General features: G+C 35.2%; 1 protein-coding gene across 1 annotated transcript; it reads right to left on the bottom strand.

Annotated features, from left to right (window-relative positions):
* Positions 1–17772: 17772 nt before the first annotated feature.
* On the bottom strand, positions 17773–18216 carry LOC132278050 (uncharacterized). Its single transcript, XM_059779880.1, has one exon. It carries the CDS (start codon positions 18214–18216, stop codon positions 17773–17775), a length of 444 nt encoding a protein of 147 aa, XP_059635863.1.
* Between the last annotated feature and the right edge of the window lie 486 nt (positions 18217–18702).

The following is an 18702-nucleotide window of genomic DNA, read 5'->3' as shown; positions in this document are numbered from 1 at the left end:
TTTTCGAGGGATTTTGATTCATAGATCTTGATTCATCACGTAGAGACAAGTTTTATGGAAAAATAAAATATGATGTATCATTCAACTAAAAGATTGAATACTTACATCAAGGTTTGAGTAAATCTCAGATCTCTCCTCTAAAGTGAATGTTCTCACTTATTGTAGATCCCTTTTGCTAGACATCTTTTCCATGGATCTCCATCTTCTTGGTAATGGTCTTGCCTTTAGGAATCACTCATAAGCCTCCATGAATGACCTTGGAAAACTAGGCTTGTGGGAGCCTCTATTAGATGAGACCATAAACCCTAATTTTCTAGAGAGAGAAAATTTATTCCTTTTTCCTTCTCATAAAAATCACCCCTAAAATATACATAGACCATGTATATTTATAGGCAACATAAAGGTAAAGAAAAGGAAACAAATAATCCTTCTCAATCTCTAATTCACATGTCTCAAATCTAATATGCTTCCAATATCAAGTTGGGCTATGAGTGAGAATCCATTGGGCCTATTATTTTATTGGCTACAATGAATTAATGATTGGCTCGGTCCATGGACCCAATTAAACTAATTCATAAATTAATTTCTACTCCACTAAAAGAAATTAATTGAACTCCAATTAAATAATAAATAACCTCTAAGTCAATGTTGCACTTTGACCCCTCTATGCATAATTAGTTATCGGATAAATAATGCCATCAATCCGACTACTTAATTAATATATTTATTTTGGTACCTTTGATTATTTCTGGCTCGATCACAATAAAACATTTGTTCGACAAAAATAATAATTTAATAAATAAATATATAATAAATCATTTTGTCTAAAATCATACGAAGGCCTTCGAATTTACTTTGTGATCAACCATAATCAATACAAAATAAATACAAGTAGCAATGATGCAAATATTGAAAATACAACCCTCTAACTATTAATTACATAACTACCCGAAGTGTCGGTCTAAGGATCCCGAAGAATCCACCGAACAAATCAAAGTAATTATTAATTAATAAAAGAGTCTATACTTTTCTCATGCTTAAGAGTCAAATGCCATGACGGTGATAGGGAGTAATTGCATACGACGGCTCTCGCAATATATCTCAACCTAACGCGGATCCAGTTCAAGTCTTAATTAATTATGAGTCCATCCATAATTACCGACTATGAACAATTTATAATTACTATTTATATATCATGCATTGATTGCCATCACATACATATACATAAATATTTCTTATAATTACATGGACACTATCAATTTCATAGTGAATCGAAATATAATACATTGAATTCACCAATTGTATAAAACATAAATATTTCAGAAACGTCAGGAACATATGTCAATTAATCCAAACAGGAATTTGCTATGCCAGGGCATATAAATCCCAACAGTTACTACAAAAGTGTAAACCGGAGGTACAATAATTTCGAATTTCTCGAGATCACCACTATGGAGGTGGGGTCCAAGCGGTGTGGAGGTGCATCATCTCCAATCTCTATTGCACTATGAACACAATAGAGGATCGAGCTCATATAATCCATTATTTTTGTGTGTGTATATATATGAGCTGTTGCTCCGTGAACCCGCCGAGCAAGACCTCTCCTTCCTCTACAAAAATGGTGAGCTTGAAGGGTTCATAGTGAAGCCAGCGGAGCAGACACCAAATGATCTCATGTGTTTATCAGATTGTGACCAGACTAAAGCCATAACTCATGCACGAACAGTCTATTTCTATCGACCCACCTCAAAGTTCGATGATACTCCCACCCAATAGACATCCTAAGAGACTCTCTCAGCAAAGCACTTGTTGTCTTCTACCCTCTTGCTGGCCGCTTGCACTTGATTGACGGCCGAGACCACCTCGAGCTCCACTGCAATTCCATGGGAGCTCTGCTCCTCGAAGTCGAGTCCGAAACCAAAATTGAGGACTAAGGTGACTTCGCTCCAACTCCACAGATCAGAGCCCTCATACCATCCGTAGACTATAACTTCCCTATTCATGAACTGCCTATAGTTTAGTGCAACTCACCAAGTTCCGCTGCGGGGGCATTAGTATCGCATGTCTTGGTTGATGGCTGGAGTGCGCTCCACTTTGTCGCCGAGTGGTCCAAAATCGCTCTTTGCGAGCCATCAGACAGCCCTCCATTTTATGATCGCTCTTTATTATTACTAGCCAAGGGTTCACCAAGTTATGATCACATAGAATACAATCCTCCACCACTCTTAATTGGTCACTCGGATAACTTGGAGGAACGAAAGAAGGAAACTTTGGTGACCATGTTGAAACTAACCAAAGACCAAATCGACAAGTTGAAGAAGAGAGCAAATGAGGGTAAGAGTAGGGACGACAAGAATGGCCACGGCTATAGTCGGTATGAGGTTGTTGCTGGGCATACGTGGAAGTGCGCATGCAGGGCTCGAAAAATAAAAAACGAACAGCAAACAAGGTTATTTGTTGGCATAGATTTCCGGAGCCGTTTGAAACCACGTTGCGAAAGTGGTACTCTGGAAATGCAACCATTCGCGCAACAGCCATAGGCATCTCGCGCGATTGTTTGTATTATTGTTGGTAAATATATGCTTTATGTGACATTTAAGATATAACAAATATTATACTAGTATGCCATGAGATAATTAACAATATATTAAGAAATCATTAATTAAATATGCAACTCTATATTTAATTAAATATGTAAAATAAAGTAATAAAATAATAATAATAAATAAAGAATTGGGACCGAGGTTAGTATTAGATACTATGTCCTTAAGACAGATTCGCCCCGCTATGGTGCTAACGGACTCAGTGACGTCTATCTCCTATGATACAACGGTCTACATCCACCAGTAGCAACACTACAAACTCGTGGATACAGCGAACCTTTTCCGTGTAATACTTTTTCTGACTAAAAAATGCATCTATACTATATAAATACTAAATTGAATGCAATCCGAACCAAATGGTTCGGACCAATCTTAATATGGTTCGATGAAATTGGATTAGAGTTTAAGTGGTTCAGACCACTTGACCTATGGTTTAAACCCACTTGGGTTGGGTTCAAGTCTAGAGAGGGAGATAATGAAAATGAAAATGATTTTTTTTTTTTTTTTTTTTTTTTTTTTTTTGAATTGGTGTGTTAGCAAATGACCCCAAAGGGGGCTATTTATAGGAAACAAAGTGCCTTTTCAGGTATGGGTGCAACCATGGGTCATGTTGGTTCAGCACCAGTTGCAACCCTTTAGAAACAGATGCAACTCTTTGGAAAATAGATGCAACCCTTTGGAAATAGATGCAACCCTTTGAAAAAAAACTAAAAAGTAGTTTTTATGTAAGGTGCCTATTCGAATTGGGTGTATCTCTTCATCATCGGACACAATCATTTATATGTGTCTCTTCATCATTAGACACAACCATTTATATGTGTCTCTTCATCATTGGACACAACTATTTATATGCGTCTATTCATCACTGAACACAGCCATTCATATTTGTTGCAATGGTTCACATGATGTCTGTTCACCAATAGACACATCCACTCCAATAGGTTGTAATGGTTCATATGAATAGTTATGTTTGTTGGTTTTGAGTTGCATCTTTTCATCCCATAACTAATCAGTAATCACACCTGTTCAGTCAAAGGTATCTATTGAAGACTAATTAAACAATTTTCATTCACAATTTCTAATAATCCCCCACATGAATGGAAATTGGCTGCTTAAATGCAAAAGATGATCATGCAGACACTAGAGTAAGTATAGTCAGAAAGTTACTTCACCAGGATAGGTGGCTTTTGGCGTTGAACCTTCCCTAGTGTATTGCTATCAAATTTACTGGCTAACTAGTGAATGTGATGTCTTGATCTGTTCAGTCGTTTGTATAAACCAATACAATAACAAACACACAGTACCTTTTCTCACAAAGTTGGTTCTCATTGTTGTGTTCATTTTGACCTTGAACAAGTCCTGGTATTCAATGAGTGCTCTAGAAAACTTAGCCTTTATAGTTCTCATAGAAGCGGCCCCACTTCACACTCATATAGGTGACTTCTTATTTAGAGTACTTGAATTTTCAAGGTATAAGAGTCATTAAAAGCATAACTCATCTTAACCCTCGCTGTAGGTAGCACTGTCTTATCATAGAAATGGACAGAAGATTTATATCTTCCCAGTGCTTCTGATGAGTTACTCAGAATTTCTATTGTCCTTTTGAACCTAGATCTTAGGATCTCCAGTCAACTAGGTTAGGTTTCCATTAAGGTAACTCGTTAGCTTTCGGCTTTTAATCCCATTTCCCTCGATGAATTGTACAATTGCTCTCTAGTACAACCCTCAATTTTATATGTGGCCACAAGGTTGTGTTTAAAAATATTACATTCTGTAGAGATTTCTTTAGGTGAGAGTAACTGTATACTTTGTGCCCTAAAATTGGTTATTATTGGCACAGGTGTAGACTTATTTTGAAATGTCCTTTAAGTTAAATCTTTTAACTTTTCTGTTTGATTTATTCAAAGTTTCTAACTTTGATTCTTCAAAAGAACATACAACTACACCTTTAATATTAAAGACATATTCACTTTTGGATTTAGAGTCTTTAATATCCATCATCCAGATTGCATTACTGTTCTACCTCCAATTTAGTTAGATACCTCGATCTAAGCAATATTGAACTTAGGGTATATCTCAACTACCCAATTTATTGCTTTTCAGTGATCCTATCTTGGATTGAAAATGTGTAATTTAAACATAGTTTTAAGATGCCTTGCTATCTCAAGCAATGATATACTTTGACTAGTATTTATATTTGAGATTTACATCTACAAAAGTTAGCTAGGCTTTTGTTATCATAACTAGTATTATCTCAATCTCACTCTATTGAGAATATACTATGCTATCAGATGTTAAACCTTTCATATCAAATATACTAATTAGTATATCATTAATTTAATTTAATTTTTTATTTAATTTTATTTATTTATTATTATTTTTTTAAGACATACAATGACTTATGCATCACATTTATATCATTGTCTAGGTACCAACTTTAATCCACTTAAGGACTTATAAGCTTGCATACGAAAACAAATTACTCAGCTCTTCTGCTGGAAAAAGAATTCTAGTTGTTCCATAATATTTTTCTTATAGGAAACAACATGCACTATTGTTATAATACTATAAATGATTTTTGGTTCTATCTAAAATCTCTTAGGATTAAGAACCCCCACATTTATAAGTATTTCTTATCTGATTAAGTAACTTGTAGCAAATTTCATTTATGGATAATATCCCCCACAACTTTAGGATAATCCTGAAATTATATATATGATATATTTCTTATGGATTTTCAACTCTTGAAATACCATATATTAAATATTTTACCTCATCTACCTTTCCAATGTTCTATATTCACTTCTCAACAAGCATGTATAACAGTCTCTAGTGCATATGTATTCACTTTATCTATTATATGTCACAAACATTACTATGAATTAATGTTAGAGATATTAATTAATTACAATGGGCTCTAATTAATATTTGTTTCTACATCTCTTGTTTTTATAAATCGAGTTATTCAAGTTTAAGTTCATGTTAAGTCAGTCATATTAAGTACACTCTTCTCATATCTCACTAATAGGTTATGATGAGCACCCACTTCTCAGCTATTACCGCTAACTTGAAGTTAAATTTGTTTAGCTATCAATTCTAGTAGCTCATAGTTTTAGTACACGTTTATCTAAGTAGTCTATCTTGGTAGTAGAGTAATTTATTTTGAAGAATATTCTTTAAAAACTACTACTTTACAAGTAGTATTATTCCCTCCTACATGAGCAGATATGATGTATAACTCAAATAGCTTATGGCTAAAATGGTTACTCATCACCATCATATTTTTTACATCAAGTTGAGTGCTAGTTACAAATAACAGTTTTTCATCTTCTTCTTAGGTTCTGTGCATCTCATTAATCATTTTAGTTTATAGCTAAGCTAACTAGTTTGCAACTCAATAACATTTTAGCTTTTAGATAAATTGTACCTTGATTTAGCTTGTCTCGGTGCACTTGCTTAGTGTATCTATAATATTTTCCATTAAACTTTTTCGACTTATTGAAAAATCTTCTCTTATTCAGCCCATTTACAGCTATACGTATCTTAAACACTAGTATAAATCTTTTTTCCTTTGACTATTGAGAGAATTGACATAGTTGGACTAGTCAATTTTTATTTGTTGTACTACATACACAAACCAGTCATGAATTCATACAAATTCAATAATATCACATATTAAATAAATTATATTGTAAATTTAAATTACAATGCACATTAAGTAATTCAATTACATAGTTCAATATTATAGTATCAAATAAAAGTTAACACTTATAAAAATAATATTGAACTTGCATAACAATATAGTTTCATACTATATCACATGATTAATTTAAGGAAAAAAAAAAAGAAGAAAGATTTGTAGCTCATTCTCCAATAAACATGCTAGAAAACCAGGACTAAAAGATTTAGACGTTCTAGCCCTCTTGCTACGTCTAAGCTCATCCTGGCAAAAGAAAATGATATGCAATACTATTCTGAGCATAACCTATCAAATGTTTCGTGTAACGATTTACTCAACAACATGGTATGATATTAATAGCTTTTGGCTTGGGCCCGCATAATTTTGCTCTTGGGTTTTATCCCAGAAGACCCTCATACCAATTGGAGATAACGCCACCACATAAAAACACTTCACATTTTCTTTCCCTAAGCGATGTGAGATTATGCACCTATAACTCGCCCAGTGTGGTAGCCTGTTGGTGCCTCTTGCACCTAGACACAACACACCCACCCACAAGGTCACCACATTTTAGGTCCCACTTTAACTTTCATAGGAGTAGGAACTGCAACTTTAGTTAGACACCCCCAGACTTTTAAGAATTTAAAAGAAGGTTTTCGACCTTTCCATAATTCATATGGTGTAACATTTATTTTCTTTTGAGGCATTTTATTGAGAACATAATTTGCGGAAAGTAAAATTTCCTCACACAAATTCTGAGTTAAACCAAAATTTATCAATATAGCATTCATCATGTCTTCATGAATGATATCATGTTCTGAACAAATATTAGCACAAGTGTTTTGATCTTTTTGCTAAGTTGATTCTCAACCTCATTTTTGTAATGTTTAAAACATTTCTAAGGTTTTATATTTGCTTTGTAGAAAATATAGATAACAGTATCTTATGCACTCATTAATAAAACTAACGAAGTACCCTTTTTGACCTGTTTAAGATAAAATAATATACTACATCATATTACAAAATTAAAATAATTTAACCAATATTGAATTATATAAATAATTCAATATTCTATTTATATAACATGCTTCAATTTCATATAATATTGAACACATTAATATTTAGCATATTATCATACAATATTGTATATAACATTATTTTATTATATCTCAATTATTAGTATAATCTCTATTTTTTAGCATATAATAAATTCTACGCAAGAAAGAATTTGTCTTAAGATTGTTGGTAAATATATGCTTCATGTGACATTTAAAATATAACAAACTTTATACTAATATGTCATGAGATAATTAACAATATACTAAGAAATCATTAATTAAATATGTAACTCTATATTTAATTAAATATGCAAAATAAAGTAATAAAATAATAATAATAAATAAAGAACCTGGACCGAGGTTAGTATTGGATACTATATCTTTAAGACATATTCGCCCCGCTATGGTGTTAACGGATTCAGTGACGTCTATCTCCCAGGATACAATGGTCTATATCTACCAGTAGCAGCACTACAAAATCGTGGATACGGCGAACCTTCTTCGTGTAATATTTTTTCTGACTAAAAAATGCATCTATACTATATAAAGGCTAAATTGGATGCAATCCGAACCAAATGGTTCGGACCAATCTTAATATAGTTCAATGAAATTGGATTAGGGTCTAAGTGGCTCGGACTACTTAACCTATGGGTTGAACCCACTTGGGTTGGGTTCAAGTCTAGAGAGGTAGATAGAAGAAAATGAAAATGATTTTTTTTTTTTTTTTTTTTTTTTTTTCCTGAATTGGTGTGTTAGCAAATGACCCTAAAAGGGGTATTTATAGGAAACAAAGTGCCTTTTCAGGTATGGGTGCAACCATGGGTCATGTTGGTTCAGCACCAGTTGCAACCCTTTAGAAACAGATGCAACTCTTTGGAAAATAGATGCAACCCTTTGGAAATAGATGCAACCCTTTGAAAAAAAACTAAAAAGTAATTTTTATGTAAGGTGCCTATTCGAATTTGGTGTATCTCTTCATCATCGGACACAACCATTTATATGTTTCTCTTCATCATTGGACACAACCATTTATATGTGTCTCTTCATCATTGGACACAACTATTTATATGTGTTTATTCATCACTGAACACAACCATTCATATTGGTTGCAATGGTTCACATGATGTCTGTTCACCAATAAACACATCCACTCTAGTAGATTGCAATGGTTCACATGAATAGTTATGTCTGTTGGTTTTGAGTTGCATCTTTTCATCCCATAACTAATCAGTAATCACACCTGTTCAGTCAAAGGCATCTATTGAAAACTAATTAAACAATTTTCATTCACAATTTCTAACCGTTATGCTTTGAGTAAGATTAGACAAGCAATATACAGGATGATAGATGAGTACCTGAGATTATCTCTTGCTTTTTTGAGATGCCAAGAGGATGTGTCTAGGTACCGTAATTTTCACAGTTGGGTGCTCCCAAGGGGCTTTTTATGGGAACCCAAATCTTGAGATCACGACTTGGGCAGGTCTTCCTGTTTATGGTGCTGATTTTGGGTGGGGAAAGGAGATTCATATAGGACCTGGATCAATGGGTTTTGATGGCTAGTCTTTTATTCTCCCTGATCACGACGGAGATGGATCCTTTCTCATTGCATTGCGGTTGCAGGTGCCACATATGGATGCTTTTAGGAAATTCTTTTATGAAGATATCTAATTAATAGTCATGTTTGGTAGGAGCGACATCATATCCTACCATTTTTTTATGAAAGACAAGTTCATATCCTACTATTTCCTTAACTAGAATTAGGTGGGTTATTCTACTATGTGTGAGATTAATAATTGGTTTTTGGGTCAGAAACCAAATGAATTCTAGTCTAACTGCACCTTGAATATCTTGTAATAGTTTGTTTCTTTTTCAATGAAAGCTTCATTACCCATAAAGAAATGTTTGTCCAACTGCTTTTTGTGAATCAGAGGCAACAAGGCAATTTAAAGGAACAGAGATTAAAAAGTATGACTGTAGGCTCAATGGTGCCTGTACAACATTTATATTAGGGATAATTACGTATATAGTGGCGGAGGGTGTGTGCCCAATATGTGTGAATAATGTCACCGGACACTGAGGATATCAGAATTGAGACTTATTGCTTCTATTTATTAATAAATAGTGGCGGAGGGTGTGTGCCCAATATGTGTGAATAATGTCACCGGACACTGAGGATATCATAATTGAGACTTATTGCTTCTATTTATTAATAAATAATGTTTTTCTTGTTATGATAAAATAGTTTAATAAAATATCAACAGATATTAAAATTAAAAAAAAAAAATGATGATTAGAGAGACTAGAAACTGATTATTTCATCTTTCTCTCTCGCGCAATGCAAAATATCCCCGCAAACATATTTGAGTCACTACTTAACGCAGTACGGACATATTTAACATATTTGACGTTGTGCAACATATCCCCACAGACATATTTGACTCACCACTTGGTGTATACGCGAAATGGCTGACTCGTCAAGTATGTCACTGCCATGTCAAACAAATGTAAAAAAGAAAAGACTCGCGGGCCCTTTACATATTTGAGTCACTACTTAACGCAGTACGGACATATTTAACATATTTGACGTTGTGCAACATATCCCCACAGACATATTTGACTCACCACTTGGTGTATACGCGAAATGGCTGACTCGTCAAGTATGTCACTGCCATGTCAAACAAATGTAGAAAAGAAAAGACTCGCGTGCACTTTACATTCCTGCGATATCAAGATAATGAACCCCTTATTGTTTGTTTACCTCGCCTATACTTTAAAAATGGTGCAGATTAAAATATTTTGGGCGTTGACCTCTATTGATCGATACCGAAGCTACAAAAAAACTAAAATAACCATCTATCTATGATTTAAAAATAATAATAAAATAACAAAAAATAGAAAAAGACTAAAATAGCCCTTAATCAATACTCCATCTCTATTCTCGTTCTTGCCCTCTCTCTCTCTCTCTGTAACTGCAAACTATAAAATCTGCAAGAATCAGAAGTTCAAAACCCATATATTTGAGTTTATCTATCTGTCTGCAAGAATCAAAAGTTCAAAACCTATTACCTATATCAAAACCCATATCGGCATATCATTTCAGATTGCTCAAAAAATCAAAACCCATATCTTTCAGTTTCCATCGCCCGCTATTCCAGTTTGGGTTCACCGTTTGCAAGCTTCAGCCGCTGTCTCTCAACTCTCAAGCTTGCCCTCTCTCTCTCTGCAACTGCAAACTACAATATCTACAAGAATCAGAAGTTTAAGACCCACATATTTCAGTTTATCTATGGGTTTTGTTTAATTTTTTTTTTTTCTAAATCAACTAATCAAGGTCTATAATCCTTGTTTTGCAAACTAAATCCTATTTGGTGAAATTTTTTATGATCTTTTTTATATAATTTTTTTTAGGGCAATTCATTTTAGCCTCCCCAATCACCTCTATCTCTATTCTCGTTTTTAACTCTGAACTTACCCTCTATGCTCCATGGCTGCCTATATTCTCTCTCCTGTCACCCCTTCTCAGGTAAACTACTCTCTCTCCTCCAAACCTCTTTCCAGTTACATAACATAACATAAAAATGGGTATTTCTTCTTCTCTTTATGATGTTAGTAATATTAATTGGGTTGTGCTTTTTAGCTGTATTCGAGTAAGAATGGGATGTTCTCACCATGTCAAGCTCTAATGGTGAAGTCCACAAGGACTCGTCATCAATTGGGTGCTGTAACTACAAACTACAAAAAAAATACTATATACAAATATATATATATATATGGTGAAGGGGTAGTAAAGAAATATAAAAGGGCAATTTTAGGAATAAAGGGTTTAAAATGGTCATGTGCCATGCACATGACCAATTCACCGGAATTCTCACCAGAGGTGCTTAATTGCACATTTTTATATTTAGTATGGATTTATATAAACAAATCTAACAAAAAAGGGTGTAATTCACACAAATTGAAAACCACAGGGGTGTTTTTCAGACTTTCCCCAAAAGAAAATCCAAGACCATTTCTCAGTGAATGAATCCGTAATAACAAGAACAATCCAGCGATGTGACAGACTGCCCCCACAACTTTCTAGTGCTTGTTGGGATCAAAATCCCAGCCCACACTGCGCTCGTGCAATGGGTTCAACTCTAGATCCTTGCAAGCAGGTAGCTTTCATGTTATAGGCGGAGCCGATTGAATAGTTTATAACTACTTATTTAATTTTTTATTGTCTGTAATTATTATTATTTAGATTTTTTTAAATACCTATTCATATTTTATTGAGCGACCACATCATAAGAATGAAATTCTTACTTATCCGGCCTAAGACAAGTATTATTATTTATTTATTAACAAATTACTTGTATTTAGCAAGTGCAGACTGCATTTCCGTTGTTTTTCCAAATTACCTACCTTTCAGATTTCATAATTACTTTTTGATCTCTCCTTGAGAAAGAATTTAGTGTATAGGATGATTATTTATTTAATTTTTTTAATTTTCTTATGGTATTTGAAATTCGAAACTTGTGCAGACCATAAACTAATTTGTATATGGACAATGGTTATTGAATGGTTAAGCTAGCATTCATATAATTTTAATAATGAATTATTTTATTTTATTTTATTATTTATTAGTTATGAAATAGTGATACGAGTGTCCAAAGCTTGGACTGCATCTAACCCGTGCTAACCATGTCGTGTATTTTTTTTTAATATATAAGAGGCACCGGGCACTGATCCACGTTACGACGACTTTTCGTTTTAAATAAAGAGAAGAAGTTGAAACGTTGGTATCATATATATCTACAATCTAAATTTGTTATAGGGAAAAAAAAATGAAATAAATTGGTTTTATTTATACGAAAATAATGAAATAAAAGGGAGAAGAGAACGCCGGAACATAGAGACTTTAAATTATGGTTTTTAAAAAAAAAATTTTTTTTTTTTAGAGAACTGAAAATTTTGAAGATAGAGGGGATGAGAGTGTACACACAAATTTTTGTATCCGGAAATTTATGAACGAAAATAAATGGAACAAACAATAATTTTATTAATAATATCATTAAAAAAATGAGTACAATTCTCTGTTGGCGATTCTATTACAATCTGTTGACGCTAATATCGGTTTTTTGGATCCGATTCAGAATTGATATAATGTGGGCGTGCCAGATCCAATTGCATGGTTCGATTGTAATTGGTCAACTGTAGTCTCTTTCGAAGGTTGACTTTCAGACGATGCGAGGATAAAGAGAACAATAATACTTCTCTTAGAGTTCAAGAATTGCCTTAGTTAAAAGGACTTTTAATTGAATAAATTATAGTAACGATTAGAGAATAGAAAAAGGGAGAAACAGATATAGAAAGAAAGAAAGATTGAGAGAGAGAGAGAGAGAGATAGAGAGAAATAGATAAAAGAGAGATTGAGAAATATAGATAGAAAAAAATATATATATAGCGAGGATGCTATTCTTGAAAAAGCTTGAGAAAGCAGACAAATAATAATAATGATTCTGAGGGTGCTGGACCTCTTTCTCAGCATACCCTTTTGTTTATTTATAGAAATTATTAGAAACAAACTCCTATTAATAAGTACTCTGATTACAATAAAACTCTACCTTATTACTAAATTTAAATTCAAACTAAGGTTCCTAGATAAATATTAACTTCTAACTAAAATCTGGAAAACACATAAATCTTATCTAACATAAAATCAAATAATATTTCAAAAATACTTCATCTAATCAATAACACCCTTGTGTGTAGCTTTGTCCTTGTCACTATATATCTCTTGTAGCCCTTTTCCATATCACTATATCAATTCTATCCCAATTGAGACCCAAATCCAGTACTTTAATCCATGTGCCCAAGTCCGAACTTATTACTGCATCCTTCAGCCCAATGTTTGTGCAGCCCGATCTTCTAAATCATCATCATTCATCAAGCCCATATATTCTTGGTCCATGCCATCATGTCATTGCTTATCAAGCCCACTTGGAGCCCAGACCCAATTACCAAAATGGGTGTCAACAATGCCCCGCAATTTGGGTAGCCGTTTTAACCCTTCGGCTTCCAAAATTTGAATACACCCTTTGCATTGGAACATTGCACATATCATACAATCCCTTGAGTTATATCAGGAGTGGATTTCCCAAAAAATGCCGATCACACTAACCCATCCTATCATTCATTAATTGCATTGTAATAATCCCTTCGTTTTCCACTAAAACACGCCTCTTCTCTCATTTGAACCAAATTCTGTAAACACAATCCTCTCTTTCTCTTAAAGTTCTTCTCCATCTGAAACTCCTCTGCAACAAAATCCTCCCTTCTTGCAACCATGGCTTCAAAATCACAGAAGCAAAATGATTTGACTTTAGAAACTCCCTTTCCAGAAGCAACATCGCATACCCAAATGACGAAATCTGTAATCAAAACCCTAGTCCAAACCGACCTGGACACCACCACATTGATCGACATCACAGAAAATGCTAAGGGACTTGGCCCAGCGTTTCTTAATCGATTTCCTCCTTAGTTATCTTCGATTTATCCACAAGCCGAGCAACACCTTCCTTTTTCAAAACCTCTCTATCTGACAACGGAAGGGGACAGACCAACCCTCTTCGTCAGAAATTGGCATCCACCAATGCTCCAGCGGAACGATTGGGTGGATCGTGTATCAGCAGCGAAAGGAGAGCAATGGAAAATGATGGGTATTTATGACATCATCCAACTCAGTAAGATCCCTTTTACCTTTGACTGAGCATTGTTTTTTTGCTTCTTTGCACTTCTGGTTACCCACAACCAATTCACTATACTTGCACTGTGGTATGATGGCCCCTACCTTGAGGGATGCCTATTTTCTAACGGGGTTAAGGCCTGGAGGAGATAAAATCAATTATCTCCTCCTGGATGAAGAGACCTTCTTTTATTTTCCAGAATAAAAAAGGTTTAAACCCTATATATAGTCGCATAGCCCATTTTAAAAGGAAATGTTAGGGGAAGATGGAACAGAACAAGAACACATAGGTTTTTTACTGTTGTGGTTGTGTAGATATTTGTTGTGTGCCTCTGATATTCAAATCACCAAAGACCTTACCCAGTTAGCCATTGCATTATCCAAAGGATTACCCATGGCCTTAGCTCTATTCTTGTTAGCTTCCTTGTATAAAGGTTTATCCGATCTCATTACCTCTAATTTCTCAAGGTCTGGAGGCCCTCTTTGGCTTTATCAATTCTGGCTGCATGCGTATTTCCCTGAGTTAGCTCTTCCCATTCGGCTTGCGACTAGCGATCCCTTACTGTCATTTGGGTATGCCAAAGCAAAGCCTAAAGATCACTTATTTAATGATTGTTTTAAGTTTTTTTATCACCAGTGTAAGATCAGAACCCAATCCCAATTTCTTCTTTTTTCCAAATGTCGATTAACTCCTTCTTGGTTGTTTCCTCCGACTGCCGAATCTTTGGCAGAATAGAATGAAATTCACAAGAACTCTTGGGGCCATTTCCTAATTGCTAGGGACATCCCTTGTAATACCATCGCTCCCTACCTTCCAAAAAGCCGAACTGGGGTGGAATTCTATAACCTGGCTCAACTAGCACGACAATTTGGATTCACACAAATGATTCCATTACCACCCCATTTTTCCTATAACAAGAATTATCATCGGCGGGTCAAACTTTCAAACAGTGAACAGATTCAGGATGTAACCAATCGATTTACCCAGCGTTTTCAAGAATTTCAGTGTAAGTCCTTTCTGGAAGAACCGCATACAGATCTAAGCTTTGAAACCTAGTGGGCCTCATATATCAATTTTACCAGGACTGTTGATTCTAGTCAACTTGTGTGCAATCTCCTTGGATCCTACAAACTCATTTCCCTCAATTTCCAAGGTGTGGATTCCATTGAACCCGTTGATCTTACTGCCACTCCTGAACCAGAAAATGTAACAGATACAGTACCAACTCATCCTCCTCCCACAGTCCTGCAGGTAAGACCAGATATCAATTTCGGCAAAGTAAGTGTTATATTCTTGTCCTTTTCATATAAACCTCTATTTTGTTTACATGCTTACTAACATAAGTTCAGGTACCCATTCCAAATCACCAAAAAAATCAATACCCGCTAAGTCTGAGGAAACCCATATTGATTTTTATGTCCCTCTCCAAAGTATACCTCCATCTTCGACTCCTCAGGTAATACTCATAATCGAACCATATTCACTCTTTTGACACATGCCAATTTCTTGCTAATACTTCTTTTCCAGAAGACAACAAGAAGGAAAATTGTAGGAAAGAAACCTACTAAAAAGTCAAGAGCCAAGAGACACTTTGTATTGATAGATGATGATGAAGTGGACGAGGATGAAGTTATATCCAAGAAAAAGAAACCCGCTGCTGAATCTCCTAATGTAATTTTTTTTACCTGATTTCACTATATTACCTCTTTTATTCATATAATATAACTAAATCGGCATTATTTTCAAAAATCTCGGCTCTCTTCAAAACAAAAATCAAGTCAGGAAATTGCTACAGACCATGTTGAAGAAGAAGAAAAGATTGAGCTATTAGTGGGGCAAAAGCAAAAGTCCCCAGTGTCTTCTCCACACCTAGCTGCAACTTTAATTAATGAACAAATTAGAGATTCCGATGAAGTAAGTTATGATTTTTATAACCTGTTCTTGTAAACTTGTAACAATTGTGATTAACCCAACATATTTCAGGTACAAAAAGACTCGGCTACTCCAACCATTCCTGTTAGCACCAACCCAAGTTCTCCTTTCGCAGCCCTTGACTCGTTATTCGATTCTGTATTCGACTCACCAGATCCTGAGCCTCCGGAAATCCCATCTGAAAAAACTTCTGAAACTCCCTTGGAAGTAACAAAAGCCATTCAGATATTATCTCAAATGGTGCAGCAAGATTTGTCTCTAACCCCTTCATTCAAAAATGAATTGACCGAAACACTGTCTTTCTTGAGTAGTTATCCAGGATTTTCCTTAAGTGACCAAGCTCTTTTCAAGAATTTCCAACTTTGAATTTCTTCTTTGACTACTGCTTATGCTGAATCAGTCCATACCATCGATCATTACTCTTCCCAATGTCATGAAAAAGAAAATCTTTCCGAGACATTAAAGAAAGGAAAGGACCTGCATTTATCTTTGAAGAAAGAAGCTGCCGAGCTGGACATTCAGGAAAAGAAGCTTCAAGCTGAACTCGTTCGGCTACAGTTAGATAAAACTCAGCTTGGTAACAAGGTGGCAGAACTGAAAGTTCAAGTGGAGACTGCAACCTTCAAATTCAAACTTTGCAAGCACAGATGCTGAAGTTGGAACAAAATAAGAAAATGGCAGAAACATCCCTTAACCAATCCCGGGCCTCGTGGGTAGATTTCAAAGCCAAATTTGAAGAGTTTCACAGTAATTTTAACAAGATTTGAACAATTATGGGTTTGTAATATGCCTTTTGAATAATTGGATGAATCCAATCACGGCCTAATAACAAATTGTAAGAAGTTGTGGATTCAATAATAAAGAATGTCGTAAAAGGTGTCTTTCCTCTGACTTCGACTTTTAATGGAAGTATCCCTTTAGTGCTAGTAGAGCCTCTGTTAAAACCGCAAATTGCTACATCAGTGGGAATAACATCTTCCATACTCTTGCCGAGTTTTTTTAATGTGTTAGTTGAAATGACATTCAAAACCGAGTCGTTGTCAACCAAGACTCGATTAATAGGTTGGCCTTCCACCCATACCTTGACATACAAAGGCCTTAGTTGTTCAGTCATTGCTAACAAAGGTTTCTCAAAGATACCTTTTTCGCCGATTCTGAGGAAAGAATTAATAAATTCTGAATCGGCTGAGTTTCCTTCTAATTATTTTCAGTACTTGCATTTGATGCCGATGGGGCCTGGAACATTGCTGGTAATACAAACGCCATATTACATGACATTTCGTTTGGGAAACTGCCAAACTAAATTTTGAACTTATTGTTGCGTCTAACCATGTTGGTTAAGGCTCCTCATCTGGTTGGTTTTTATCTGGAATGCTGATTTCCTTAGCTAACACTTCTTTGCTTCCCTCTATTTTCTTTTTTTCCTCAGCTCTTCTCCTTTGTTCCCTACGTTTCTGAGATCGAGTAAGGCCTCTATTCTAATTTGTTTGAACCTTGGGGAATTTTGGGTGACTGACTTGAGTCCATCTGTCTTCCGCTGAGTTTGTCCTTCGTTTCACAGTTCGCACTTTATATGAATCAGCTCCCTTTTGTACCTAAATTTTTGACTGAACTGGCGACCGCCTTTTAAAACCAGGATGTCAATTTTGGTAATGAAATCGGCTAGATATATCTTCTTGTCGATTCCTCTTTTTTGCCTTCAAATGACTGCTGCTGGGATCACCTTGCCGAGGCTCTTCCTTAGGCTTAATTGGGAAAATGACCTTCTCAAGAATTCATTTCTTCTTTGGTTGAATCTCTACTGGCATATCTTCCTTTGATTTTTGCTTTCCTTTGCAATTTGGGCAACAGCCATGGTCGATCAAGGCTAATTGAGCATCTCTTAATTGTCTCTGCAGTTCTGCCATCTTTTCAAGTGTCGCATGTGATGAAAGGAACTCACCTGATACCGTCTCAACCTCCTGCCGATTTCCTCGCTTTGCTAAGCTTATCACATTTGTAGATGTGATTGTAGGGAATGGATTAGTATCCACCTTCATAGTGTCTGAAGTTTTCTCCAGAAATTTTAATATACCTTCGTCAATTGCTCTCTGCAATACACCTTGTAGAACAGTACAGTCATTAGTAGCATGGTTCCAAGAATTATGATACTTACAATACTCATTTCCTTTCAAGTCACTTACTGATGGAATCTTATGCCCCTTAGGCAAAGATATCATCTTATCGGCCATCAAGTGATCAAAGATTTGATCTGTTTTTGACAAATCGAAAGAATAGCTTTTCCCGGTATCGGCAGGATCTTTATTCACTACCGATGTTGATGTTGCACTACCCCCTATGGACGGTTTAGGCTTAACCAGTGCCTCACAAATGTATGATTTTTTGATCTTTACCTCTGCAACGTCAACTTTTAATTATTCTTCAACTTCTGCCGAGAACACCTCATAATTAGGGTCCTTGTAATAGGTACCCTTAGAAGAATTCTTCCTCTCTTTTTCTTCTTTAAGTATCTCCTCATATCGAGAAGCCCTGTCTGCTAAATCGAAGAGATCTTGAAACTTAACCCCATCAAACCTTTTGCGATGTTCGATGTCTAAACCATTTAATGCCAAATTAATTTTTTATGGTTCTGGCAAACCGAGTCAAAAAAAAAAAAAAATTACACATGCATCATACGTGGCAGTGTATATTTTACACAAAAGAGT

This window comes from Cornus florida, unplaced genomic scaffold (genome assembly GCF_030987335.1).
Source record: "Cornus florida cultivar Cherokee Brave unplaced genomic scaffold, ASM3098733v1 CherokeeBrave_3.0.0_Hap2_Chr10, whole genome shotgun sequence".
Taxonomy (NCBI): Eukaryota; Viridiplantae; Streptophyta; class Magnoliopsida; order Cornales; family Cornaceae; genus Cornus; species Cornus florida.
This window is presented reverse-complemented; position numbering and strand designations above follow the sequence as displayed.

Excerpts from the sequence above, each read along its gene's own strand:
- LOC132278050 (XM_059779880.1), bottom strand. The coding sequence starts at position 18,216 with ATGATATCTTTGCCTAAGGGGCATAAGATTCCATCAGTAAGTGACTTG.